Consider the following 14,058-nt stretch of genomic DNA (forward strand, 5'->3'; position numbering starts at 1 on the left):
CCCACTCTTTCTTCGTGTCCTCTTGCTCTATCCCCTTATGCTCTACCTCTACCTTCTCTTTCCTCTCTTGATATGCCCTCTCTTGCTCTATGACCTCTCCTATAGGTGCTCTTTCCCCTCAAATTGTTGCTTTGTCCCCTCTTACTTTGCCTTCTGCTACAATAACTCTTTTCCCTCCTATAGGTGTTTTGTCCCTCTTGCTTTTCCATCTCATATAGGATACAACTTCTCTTTCCCCTCCTGTTTTCCCAACAGGCATGGTCTAGAACAAAGTGATACAAGCTGGCAATGTTGTAAGCTCGTGTGTTTTAGAGGCAAGTGGCACAAGATGGCAATATTGTGAGCTCTAGTGTGTTGTAGAGGCATTGTCAAAAACAAAGTGACCAAAGCTAGCAATATTGCTTCTAGGATACCATGACATTGTAAATCATTCTTTCTATGTACCTTCCTTGTCAAGAGCCTATTTTAACATAGAAGTGGGAAGTAGTGGAATCTTTGATAGATAAGCCCATTGCTCCTCATGAGGGTTTAGATATTACTCACACAATGGATTGTCTCTAAGTTATGTGCAGGAATACCATATAGTCATGGATATTGAAATGTAGAGTCCTTGAACTTTAGTTGAAATGGTGAAAAGGTAGGTAAACATCTAGAGAAATGCATGAAAAATGTCCATTTTATCTCTCATGCAACATCAAACAATGTGTTTGACTAGTACAAGCTATCCATAAATTGTAGGTTGGGTATTTTGGCATTTGCATATCTTTTCTTCATGATGTGGAGGACATAAAAAACATTGATGCATTTTATTTTGATGGTTTATTGTGTGGTTTCATTTCCAAAGTTTTCAACTAATATGTCTAAAGTCTTCATGCCTAAAATTTTACAGTTTATACCTATTTGTTTTGCTTGCATCATGCAAAGGTCAATGGACATTGGAAGAGAGGAAAAGTTTTAGAGATTAATCATGTGCAATAGTATCCTTGATATACCACGGAGTGCTAGATGACACCACGTAGTAGTCAGCACATTGCATGGTGCGGTACTATATGATGCAGTATTTCTCAAGGTGCCATGCATCACACTCGGGACCATCAAATTTTCTAGGGTTTTTAATCAGGGCCATTGAGCTATCATGTGGTGGGTCGAGGTACCGTGCAATAGTCCTATGATAGGTTATAAAAGGGACCCATCCACATACTTTGCAAACAAACCATCTCACGCTGTCGCTTTTGGAGAGTCTAGAGTTTCCATTTTCATCTTCTCTTGGTGGCTTTTTTTGCTTTGGTTACTCTTTTGGTGTCAGTCAATATGGCCAAGTAATGGCCTATCTCGGTCAGTCGAAATCACCTCTTCCTAGATGACTATAGGATGTTAGAGAGAGAGGGAAAGAGAGAGAGAGAGAGAGAGAGAGAGAGAGAGAGAGAGAGAGAGAGAGAGAGAGAGAGAGAGAGAGAGAGAGAGAGAGAGAGAGAGAGAGAGAGAGATGCATGTTTGTGTGTCACTCACACTAGGAGATGACTCGCTTTGGTTGGTTAGAATCTCCTTGCCTCTACTAACATAACAAAAAAAGATCAAAGCTAGGTGATGGCTCACATCTCGTAGTTGGTTTCCCCCGCTTCAATCTTCTTAAATATCATATTTATCATATACATAGGTGTTAATAGAGCAGGGCCTTATCCAATTGATGGCCCTTTTTTTTTAATTAGTTCTTCCCAATTACAACCCTTCCCAACTAGATGGGTGATTGGCAAAGCTAATCTAGATCATCTTAGTTACATGATGATGTTACATGTTTCATGTTCTAGTCTCCACCATCTGATAGGTTGATACTAGATAGTGACTTTACAAAGATTCCTAATATGTTTAAACAAACACTTCACATTATAATACTAGATTATGTAGTGAGCTACATATTACTTGATATAATAGTCCATTGTTTTATGAAGAAAAATGTATTTAGTATCTTATTATTCTATGGATTAGAACTTCTATGAAAGTTATTTTGGATCATGACAGTCAATTGTGTTGCATGTTGTTTGTGAGGGGCTTAATTTACATTAGCATTGCATGTGTAATTTGCATGTTCTTTATTTTAAAGTAGTTTTAGTGCTTACAAAATGGTTGTTGCATGCATTAGATCACTACACACCCATCCATGCTGGCAACATAAGAGAACGAGGTAGCACACTTGAAGGCTGAGGTTTTGATGCTTGTCCATCAGTTAACAATTGAACCCTTGGTAGGATTGAGCAATGAAGAAATTTGGGCCATTGTCACATCAAAAAATTTATGAGATCAAATGCAAACCCGAATATTTGATCTTTCGTACATGAACTGTCAAGGACATGTTTGAATGTTAAGGTTGGATGTTAAATTAATAGGAGAGGATAATCTTGCACCGTGGATGATTGAATGGAAGGCGTCCCAAGATCCTACTTAAAGAAAAGACATAAAGGAGAAAGTGACTATAGGAAAGGCAACAACTAGTTCCCTAGTCCATATGACTAGGATGGCTAGTGGGCTAGATGTGGATGCCGATCCAGATGCCTGCCGATCCAGCCCAAATTGAAGGGAGAGCATAAATACAACTATGTACATCATTTGCTGACATGTGCTCTCCCACAATGCACTTCCTTTGTAAGCGTTAACCATGCATGAACTAGTGGTTCAGGGAGGATAAGGAAATGTTTTTTGGATACATGTTGTGAATTTCCCAAGCGTTAAACCAACATTGTGGTATGATTGCAAGAGGGGTAATAGATACGATGCCCATGCACATGCAACACTAAAGAATGAGCTAGCGATGATAGTAGTCCATAGAGCTATTTGTTGAGTATTCTCGGGTCGTGCACTACTAAAAAACCCTATATATCAATGCATTCAAGAGGTATTAAAAAAACACCTAGACTAAAATTTTCCCCCCAATAAAAACACCCCTCTTTACTTATGAACCAAGTGATTGTTTTCTAAAGTTGAATTGAAAAAACTCTCCTAATATTCTAATCTTGTTAATTTTTTTCAAAAAGTTCAATTAAAATACTTGAATGCACGTGGTACACTAAAATTTTGTGAGGTGAACCCCCCGAGTGAGTATTAGGGTACTCACACCCCAAGAGCTTTGGGTTGTCACTCCATTTTTCAATGGAGGAAATGTGCATGATATGCTAATGTGTCTCCCACATGGCTGTAGAACATATGTGAGATTGGTTAAGACCACACATCCTAGAGAAGAACCTTACTTTGACTGGAACTCCCCACTCACTAGATTGCGGGCAAGGTTGTTCTATCAGCATGCTTTGCCTATTGCTACTACCATTGCCACTGCTGTGAGAGCAATCCATGAGCAAAGATATGCTCAAACTAATCTACAAGCAACCAACTACATGTTGGAGCTCACACGAGATGAGTAGGGATTATTGATTGGAAAAGATGCCTCTAGTGGACTAAAAGTAGGTATCTGCAAGAGCTGGCTTATGCTCCTATGAAGGCATTTGCATGGTTTGCACCAAAATTGTATGTCAACCTGAATACACGTTAAAATCCCCAGGGCGCATGGGCACCGGAGTCAGATTGTTTTGCCCTGGTTGGCTTTTTAGAGAAATTTCCAACATTCTCATAGATGTTGTAGGAGCTCTCGGTGACAACTCGATGAAAGGATACATTGCAATCAAACTCTTGGTTGATTGCAAGAACTCACTATGCAAGACTGATCCAAAGGAGCAAACAACCATCATGGAAGAAATTTTGACAAAACTACATAATTTCAATGTAAATGCGGATGTGACAATACAACCAATTGGTGAAATGAAGACATATTGTTAAACATAGGTTGCATCTTTTTTGAGCTTGACCCATATGAGCACAATTTTGATTATTAGATTTGTAGTGTCTTTGGATTGTACATATGGATTATTGAAGTTCCTCTAGCATGTATCTTCAACTCGATTGTAACAATTTGTAAGAGTTTGTCATTTTTATTTGCATCCTTCAACTTGAACATGCATCTCACTTTGCGCACTCTATAATTGCTAAAAATTCAAGCTACTCATCTTGTTCAATTTAATCAAAAATACCTATTTCATTAATTTTGGACCTTTTCTGTTGTTTTTGTACAAAGCCCAAAAATCCTTCCCAAATGAAAAGTTTACTTTGTGAAAATATCCTTCCTAGATCAAAAGTTCACTTTGTGGCATCATATTCACATAAAATTCTTATATCTTCAATCTATACTTTTGCACTAATAATGCAATAATTTTGTTTGAAAGAATCCTATTTTATAAATTTCAGCTTTTCCTAAGTTATTTAATCTATTTATTTTTAAAAATTTTCCCCTAAGATGAAAATATAAATCCATGAAAGGAGACTTAAATATTCACTGTAAAGAACATTGCCACTAGCAACGTTTTAATAGATAAGACACATGGAAGACCCTTTTGTATTCCAAAGAATAGCAATAGCTATCATATGTTTACAAGAAATGTTGCTCTCAAGGAATCTTTGTATAAAATCATATATCATATGTTTACAAAATTGTTCCTCTCAAAGAGCCTTTGTAAAAAACAGACGACCAATACTATCATTTTTGGCTTGAGTGCCATCTGCCTTAACTCCCCATTGTCTTCTCCTTGTGGCTTGCATGCCATCTGCATTGGCTCGCCATTTTCTTGCTAAGCATGGCCCCTTGGGTGACATCTGCATTGACTCTCATTTGACAAAAGAGGCAATGACTTAGTACTACACCTGGCTTGCATAATAATTGATTGGCTTCTTTCCTACCCAATCCTTCATGGACTTCAATACAAAGTTTTTATCATGGAAATTCTTCATTTGTGCTGTCTCCTTCTACTTCCTCCATGGTGAGCATCCTTAAAAATTCATGTATATCTGAAATACTTGATTGTGGTATTCGTATTTTTCCTTCTTCCTCATATCCCATGTGCTGCTTTGATTTCTGTGCCCTTAAATGCCAAGACACTATCATGTATCTTACTCATATTAAGGCTCATGTAAGGTATCGTACCCATCAAACACATGCACATTAATATATTATATATAACAATTTGATTGTAAACATGGGTACCTTTTGATGATTTTTCAAAACCTCCAAGAAAAGAGAGCATTGTAACAATAAGTTATCACATGATAATGGTAAGTTACTATGTGGTATATATAATTATCTTGTAGTATTAGTGAAGTACCATGCGATATATTAAAATATCATGCTATGAAATGTATTTACCGTGCGGTAATTAGAAACTACCGATTGCCACCACGTGGACGTTTTAAAATGGCATTTTTTGGGTTTGAAAAACCTTTAAATGTTTTAAAATGGCATTTAAAATGACCGTTTTAAAGTGCTCACAAATCCCTATGGTGATCTTGAAGGAATGCTAATGGAGCCTTCACTCCAAGCTACTCCTCATGAGAGGAATGCAAGCGCAAGCCATCCATATGTGTCACGCAAATGGACCCGGGATTTGTTGTAAATGTGAATACACAATAGAGGGGATAGGGAAGGGGAGAGGGAGAAGATAAGGGAGAGGAAGATGGAGAGTGATAAGGCAGAGAAGGATGCAAGGGAAGGGGAAGGGGGATGCATGGCATTCACAAAATGCAAAGCATAAAGAACACAAGAGACACTACTCATGGAAGAGAAAGAGGTTTCTTGAAATTGTGAAAGAACAACTGAAGGTCAAAGTCGAACTTTTGGCCTTTTATACATCTCATTTTTTGAAGGGAGGGCCAACCCTATTCCTTCATTCTCTCTCTCTCTCTCTCTCTCTCTCTCTCTCTCTCCCTCTCTCTCTTTCTTTCCTCTCTCTCTCTCTCTAGAGAGAGAGAGAATGAAGGGAGGGCCAACCCTATTCCTTCACTCTCTCTCTCTCTCTCTCTCTCTCTCTCTCTCTCTTTCTTTCCTCTTTATAAGTCCCTTGGGCCCATCTGGTACCAAGGATGAACTCTCTTAAACCATATTCTAGGATCCTGATAGATCCACAAAATTTTCCTTTGTTAACCATTATGGTTAACATGCCCCCCTTCCTATTTTCCTTGGATCATAGTTGATGAAAAATGCTGGTAACTCAAGGTGGCTTGTAGCATGGCATGGCAGTCTAGCTGGTGGTTGGTTAGGTGACAAAATTGGGGGATGACTCTTCTAAAAATGGGTATGATGCATGTCCTCAAATGTCCATATATGATGAATGTGGAGGTTTTGGACATGGAGGTACTGCATTACCTGTCCCTGTATTGCTTTGTCATTCGTGTCAAAGACTAGTTTGGAGCAGAGGCCTTGGTGCTTTTCCTCGACTGGGATGCTATGGTCAGAAATGTTGCAAAGTGAAAGATGTGGCATTGGCATATAAGTCAAGTGGATCGGGCATTCAAAGCCGGTGCCATAGTAGATTCAGCAAAATTTGGGTTGCTTCAAAAATGGTATTCACAAAAGCAGTTTTGCAGACCCATGTCAATGATACAAGAAGTGAGAGAGGGAGAGAGAGCTGTAGTGGTGTGGTAGATGGTCATGTGGTGTGGTGGTGGGGTGGGTGGGCATCACCGCGCCTTCGCCATCGAGGCATGACCTGTGCACAGGCGGGTGCTGAGTGGGGCGAATGTCCCGAGATTCTTTATCAAGTTATAGGAGTGCAAAGTAGTGAAAGGACATGAGTTAGAACAAGAGAACATTACACTTATGAATAAAGCTTTACAACATGCACAAGATAACAAAGTTATCAAATATTTTAATGTACAATTAGTATTTCTAAATTTGGTGGCTTGCTCCGTTTGGAGTTACTAAAGAGACTTGCTCTTGCTTGACTTGGGTCTTTAAACAATCTCCAATACCAAATATTATAGATGCTCAGACCAAGGGAGAGTTGCTTCATGTTGAAGGGTTTTGATATTTCAACATTGAGTGGCATATGCTAGCAGGATCAAAAACATTGAACTCCCATTTGTTATCCAAATAGGTGCAAAAAAAACATACCCATTCACTTGTCACCCTCCCTTACTCTGAACTAGGTGGTCAATACCAACAAACCAAAGTAAAAAGCCATACAATCATTTTTGGTGGATGGGGTGGAGATGGTGAGTGGGAGGTGGAGGGGCTAGATGACAAAAGTGATGGTGGCAGAGGAAAGTTTGATGAAAAAAGTGGTGATGGTGGAGGGGGGAGATGATGGATGGAAGGTGGAGAATGGAAAATGGAGATAGACGGAAGGATGCTCGATGAAACTTGGAGATGGAGGAGAGATGGAAGTGGCTTGCAAAGTGAGGGGAAAGAAGTCAGGGGAAGGGAGGGGGGGTGTTGCTTTTATAGGATGGTGTTCACAAGTGTAGCGTAGGTTGTATTCCAAGTGTAGCATAGGTGTTCACAAGTGTAGCATAGCTCCTTAGATCATATTCCAGTGAGAGGTGTAGGCTAAAGCATGGAATTCAAAGCAAATCTCATGCGCTCATGGGTAAGGAAGAGGGTTTGATCACAATGATGGATGGAGGCTCTCGCCTCGACGAGAGTTCAAAGGTTTAGAGGGGGTTCCAGGGTTCAAAAGGGAGATAATGTTGAGAGATCTAGGAGTTCTAGGGTTCAGAGAGGGTTGCAAGGTTTAGGAGGAGTCCAGGGTTGAGGAGTGGAGAGCTAGTTTCCTTTTGCAACTTCAAGGGATAAGGGTTGAGGAGGAGGGACAAGGGAGGAGAAAGGAGAAGGAGGAAGAGGATTAGGGAGGAGGAGGTAGGAGGAGGAGGGAGGGAGGAGGAGGAGGGAGGAGGAAGGAGGAGGGAGTACATGGGTAAGGGCTCAGGGGGTTCACCTCACAAAATTTTAGTGTATCATGTGCATTCAAAAGAAGGGGTATTTTAGTTCATCTTTTGGAAAATTTTAACAAGATTACAATAATAGGAGGGGTTTTTAATTCATTTTCCAAAAAAAAATCAGTTAGTTCATAAGTAAAGAGGGGTGTTTTATTGGGGGGAAATTTTAATTTAGGTATCTTTTAAAATATTCCTTGAATGCACGTGAAACATAGGGTTTCTTAGTGTAGTGCACCCCCCAAGGGTAAGGGTATGCTAGAACACGATAGTGTAAGGAAGCATGGACACAATGGAGATCAATCACATGAATACATAGTGAGCTTGAAGAGGGAAACCCAAAGATTGGGAGCTTCATTCCATTGACAGAGATTTATACATGTTGGTGTCTACACAATCTGTAGGTACCTCCAAGGTGGGACCTCTTTTGTAGGGGACCTCTTGGATAAGAGTCCCTCCACTTTTTGGGGGGACCTCAAGTCTCTACCCTATCTCTACACAAAGTGGGGAAACCTCATGAGTCCCTACACAAAGTGGGGGAACCTCATGAGTCCCTACAGAAAGTGGGGGAAGCTTTTGAGTCCCTCCACAAAGTGGGGGGACCTCAGAAAGTGTAGGCTTTTAGTCTTTCTCTCCACAAAGAGGGGGGACCTCAAAATGTGTAGGCTTTTAGCCATTCTCTCTCTAGCTTTAGTCTTTCTCTCTCTAGATCCTTCTTTTTGCAAGTATGATTGGATCTTTTTAGAGAGGATTTTGACAATCATCATCCTTTAAGATTCAGCATACCATCTTTCAGGTTCAAGATATTACAAGCGGAGCTTTGCCGCTACTCTACAGACACAATGATCTCATCGTCATTGCTCTAGACTGCACTTGTGGTCCTTGTTGCTCCACAAGGTTAATAACTCAGGTTCCGAGGGTGTTGGTCACCTACAATTGTATCGTTGCTCATTGTGGCATAGGTGTTCACAAGCATAGCATAGGTCCTTAGGTCGTATTCTAGTGAGAGGTGTAGGCTAAAGCGTGGAAAGAAGATCTCATGCGCACGTGGGTGAGAAAGAAGGCTTGATCACAAACCACGATAGATGGAAACTCTCGCCTCCATGGGAGTTCTATAGTTTAGAAGGGGGTTGCAAGGTTCAGAAGGGTGATAGGGTTGCATGATTTAGGAGGAGTCCAGGGTTGAGGAGTGGAGAGCTAGTCTCCTTTGTGACCTCAAGGGGTAAGAATTGAGGAGGAGGGACAAGGGAGGAGGAAGGAGGAGAAGGAGAAGGAGGGAGGAGGGAGGAGGGAGGAGGAGGAAGAAGGGAGGAGGAGGAAGAAGAGGAGGGAGGAGGAAGAAGGGAAGAGGAGGAGGAGGAGGGGGAGGAGATGGGAGCAAGGAGTACAAGGAAAGGGAGTGTGAGGGTAAGGGCATGCTGGAACACGATAAGGTGGCACTTAAAGCATCAAGCCTGTGCTAGTAGAAGGAGAAGGATTAACCTTAGAATTGAGTATTAAACAAAAGAAAATAAAACAACATATCACAAGGATGAGGAAAAAGTCAATAAGAAATGTATTGAGCAAGGGTTGAGTACAATTGTGACTTAGAATACTGAAACAATCTCCATCCACAACAAGGACGCAAACCTTAGTAATTGAAATCAAAGATTCATGGATCATTCATCATCCAAGTATAATTGCGAGCTCTTTTTCATGATGTGGATGGGATTGAGCAACATTAGAACAGATGACCCCCCACTGAAAAATCTTGGGATTCATCAAAGATGAGAAGAAATGAATCAGTTGCACAGAGAAACAAGAAGTAGTCTAAGTAGTCTTAGTAATCCATAAAGTGGAGTCGAGATGCTAATACATATAATCTGCCAAGAGGACCTTGATCTAGTGATTTCCCCCCCCCATAATCGATACACACCATAATGGGTCTCAAAAATATAAAATTCATAAGATTCGATTGAGTGGGGATTTATTGCTTTGAGCAATAGAAATTCAAGTGTTTGAAATATGAAAGCTATTAGAAACTTGTGAACCATGGCTCTTTCTAAAATTACTAGCTCTTAGGCAATGTGGATTCACTAAATCTAAAATTCAAAAGATTCAAAATGATCATTTCATTGAGTAGCTAGTTTTCAATAGAAAATCACAATGTATTGAAATATGAAAGCATGATTGTGTATTACAAACCGACTCTTTCTGAAATTATTGGCTCCTAGGGAATGTGGATTCACTCATTCTCTTCGGCCTATTAGAGATTCCCTCTTGTAAAGGAATTTGAACAAGTGCGCTTGGGAAAACTCATCTCGAAGTTTTAATTTGTTGGCATGGCAAGCTATCATAGAAGTACCTGTGAAGGCGACTTCTTTTGCAAGAGCTTTTTTTTTTTTTCTCGACACACTCGGCGAGCTACGAGGGAGGGACCAGCCGTGTATGGCCTAGTAGCAGGTGCTGTTTTTGAGATATTCAAACGTGGGGAGGCGTGGCATGTGCTGAGAGGCAACATGAGTGACAATTGTTCCTTTTAATGCCATTCTTGTAAGTTGTTCGCAAAGCTTATGAGATTGGATTACTGAAAGTCGATGTAAAGTCGCTATCGTGGGAGCTTTAGTCAATGTGTGAGTGTGTGTGTGTGATTAAGCACGTATCTCATTTTGACGTCGACGGTAGAATATATGCGTCTTGCAATAGCACAGTGGGAGAGAAAGAGTGCTGCTGGACCTCAGATGACGGTCGAATATATCCGTCTTGGAAGCGTAATTGTTAGCAAAAAGTGGGCGGTGCGCAGACACTCGATCGATAATAGAGGCCGCTTTGATTTCCTCTTTTACCCTCTACAATCAAGCTCGACGTGCGCCCGCTTCAAGTTTGTACCTTCATTGTGAAGGCTAAGGCTGCTGAAGCACTCATGGGTTCTCTAGGCGATTCGGATGCAATGGTGAAAGACGAACCTATCGTTTATATCAATGGGAAGCGACGGATTTTGCCCGACAATTTGGCTCATCAGACCCTGCTTGAGTACCTACGAGGTCTGCGAATTTGGTCATTTGATATGAATCCAGTTGAGTTTATGGAATCCGCATAAGCAATAAATGGCCTCACATTAATGCCATCGCGCACTTTTCTTCAACGGCATACGCCGTTTTCCTGTGGAAGAACATCAGGTGCCGATGGGATTGACGTGAGCTATTGAGGACGTTTTTAATAGTCCGAGTCTGTTGAAAGTGATACTCTACGTGGATCTAGGCTTAAATATGTGGATTTATATCAGCCTTTCTTCATACATGTGAAATTATAATTTCAGGATTGGGACACACGGGAACAAAGCTAGGTTGTGGAGAGGGCGGATGCGGCGCATGCACTGTTATGGTTTCACACTTCGATTTTAACCAAAAATCAGTGATGTAAGTAGTTATTTGGCTCGAGTATTTGCTTACGGGTGACGGAAGAGCAACCTTAATTAAATCCTAGAATCCCGTTCCCTGGTAACTATGCTTAATTTGCCAATGGAAAGAAGGCATGGCGACGTGCACAACAGTCTGCTTATAGGTGACTGAATAGCAACCTTAATTGACCAATTGAAAGAAGGCACGGCGAGATGCACAACAGTCTGCTTGCGGAGCAGTAGTCACGAACCTTAGAGCAGGGGACAGAGTAGTCATCTCTCCACTCTGATCTAAATCTCAAGAGCTTTGAACAATTACTTTTTCTAAATTTATGCATGTGTGTGTTCTTGTGGGTGGTTCTGTATGTGAGAGAGAGAGAGAGAGAGAGAGAGAGAGAGAGAGAGAGAGTCTATTAAAGTCTTCGGAAGACCGATGGGTCTACAATAAGCTGAAAGGGTGGAGCTACTAAAGAGCATCATCACCCGTGCTAAGTGCTAAGTGCTACATAGTCATAACATCATCATCAGATCCAATGTCAAGTCTAGTCAAATACATCAGATACATGAGTGGAGGCCCCTAAGAGTGGGATATCGTGATGGGCTTGGTGGACAAGGATGGTAACCTTGGTTGGTTGTGGTCCAGTCCTAAATATAGATGGTTTGTTCCGCCCTCTATCGAATGTGTTGTGTCGCTGGCTCTGGATCTCTACCTCGCCGACAACTCGTGGTCTGGTGGTTTGTGCAATCTGCCTGAAAGAACTCCGTAATCATACTCTGAGATGAGTCTGTCTGTGTGTCTTGTCCCTATCTCTATGATATGAGAAAGCACTCTCTATGTCTAACTGCCTCGAATCCGAAGCGGTCTCTGAAGAGACAATGGTAGTGGCCTCTGATCTCAGGGCATCTGAAGATGAATTGCTCCTTTGACTCGATCTTCCGTCGATGTGTAGATGCCGCGCTCCCTAGGTACTCCCTTAGCTCGTTCACTCTCAATATTGAGTCGATGTGATGAAACACAGAATTGTCGAATAGAGACCCTCAGTGAATGTGGGAGGTGGATCCGGGTATACCCTGGTGGATCAAATGAAGCCCTTGCGCAAGCTATGGTGCCAACTAGGTCCTGAATGTGTGTAACTGTAGAAGGTCCTCACGCAAGACTTGGTTGATCTCGTGATATTTAAGTGGGAGAGATGGCGCCTCAATGCTATATTGGAGGGGGGGTAATGTATCCATGTGAAGTCCCAACCTCTCAAACCACTTGCATGTGTGTGCATACTAGCATCATCCTGACGTACTAGGGCCATAGTGCTAGCCATGGTAGTCCACATTGCCTTGAGGTGCAAGGACCGTATTCTTTGACGTGGTATAAATATGTGATGACCTAGAATACCGCATCAAGCTGCAGAGCGAAGATGATCCAAACTCAGCCTAAATGATCTGGTGGGGAACTGATGGCTTACTACAGATCATCCGTGATAACATGAGAACCTGGAGTTGCTCTACCCTAGCCCATTGTGCATTTGAGAGATTCTGCCCCCAACAAGGGCTGCCATACATCCCTGCTGGCCATACCAAGGAGTTGAAAAGGAGAGCCTTGGTTCGAGGGTCTTGAAAGTGTGAGCGGAGGCACTGTCTCTCCAGCCAGGCTAATGAAGCATATCCTCTACTCAAACGAGCCTGCATCGCTGGTCTCACCATGAAAATAGGGCCAGAGAAGAGAACACATGAATAAGTGTATAATGAGACAATCTCAACCGGTGATCCATTAAAAGTGAACCATTCTCTCTGCATAGCTGCTTGGGATGTTTTGAAGATCATACCCTTGGTCTTACCAAGGTTGACCATCAAATCGTGCGACTCACAGAATGCCGTGTAATGCATTTAGGTGTCTCTGGAGGCCCTCTGCAGAAGAAGATAATAGCACCATGTCATCTGCGTATAACAGGATTCAAGGAACCAATGAGAGAGCATCCAGCCCCCCCCAATTGTCTTCATAATGGTCTCAAGCTCGTCTATGTAGAGGCCAAATAGGGTTGATGATAGTGGGCTACCTTGTTTGACCACAAGAGTGCTCATGATCTCCTTTGTCCATCCCACTCCTATCCGAACTTTGCGTGAGACCCTCTTGGAGAGTGCCATGACAGCCCATATGATCTCTTGGTCGTAACCAAGCTCCTATAGTTGTCTAATAAGGCCGGCTTTCGGTATTGTGTCAAAGATTTTGTGGAAATCCACAAAGCAGCAATAGACCCTCAACCTCTGTGCCCTGGTCTCCTCCATGACACTCCTGAGCGTTATGTGATCCATGGTCCCGTGGTTGGAAACTGCCCTGGCCCCTCTGTCCTACGTCCCTACATCTTTGTGAATCAGTTGACCTCTGTGTCAAGTATTGATGCATATTTCTTAGACACGACATGTGCGATCATGATGGTCCTGTAGTTTTCTGGGCTCATGGGACCCCTTGCCTTGTGAATGGTTGCGATGGTGTTAAGACTCTAGGTGTGTAGAAAACCAAGGCAAACTGCATCATTGAAGAGCTTTGCCAAGATCGGGACTAGGATGTTTATCCCATAAGCAATAAACTCAGGCATTGTCCCTCATGATCTTTCGCTGCCATTATGGAGCTTCAATGCTGCATCCTTAACATCGCCCTTGGTGAAAAGAGTGCAGAAGGTAGGATGAGGTGGTGGGGAATGTCATACAGTGTGCATGTGTAGGTGTGCCAGATTTGGGTGTCTGTGAGGGGTGACGGGGATCGCCGCTCAAGGAATTTCCGCCAAGAGTCCTTGGAGTTGTTGCTAAACAAAAGTTTTATTAACTCCTCGTTTTTTTTTTTTTTTCAAGAAAGACTTCTATTAAGTAAGAGAAAAAAC

The 14,058-nt window shown here is 41.9% G+C and overlaps 1 protein-coding gene across 1 annotated transcript in view; it reads left to right on the plus strand.

The window, feature by feature from the left end:
- Positions 1–10,422: 10,422 nt before the first annotated feature.
- LOC147881565 (xanthine dehydrogenase 1-like) overlaps positions 10,423–14,058 on the plus strand; it is a 79,417-nt gene continuing 75,781 nt past the window's right edge. The window contains exons 1-2 of the mRNA XM_087402145.1: positions 10,423–10,829; positions 11,105–11,204. Of these exons, the coding sequence (XP_087258271.1) occupies positions 10,709–10,829; positions 11,105–11,204 (221 nt within the window). The 5' untranslated portion in view covers positions 10,423–10,708. The remainder of the gene's footprint in view (positions 10,830–11,104; positions 11,205–14,058) is intronic.

This window comes from Dipteris shenzhenensis, chromosome 31, assembly GCF_047967505.1.
Source record: "Dipteris shenzhenensis isolate YYH24624 ecotype China chromosome 31, Dip_SZ_1.0, whole genome shotgun sequence".
Lineage (NCBI taxonomy): Eukaryota > Viridiplantae > Streptophyta > Polypodiopsida > Gleicheniales > Dipteridaceae > Dipteris > Dipteris shenzhenensis.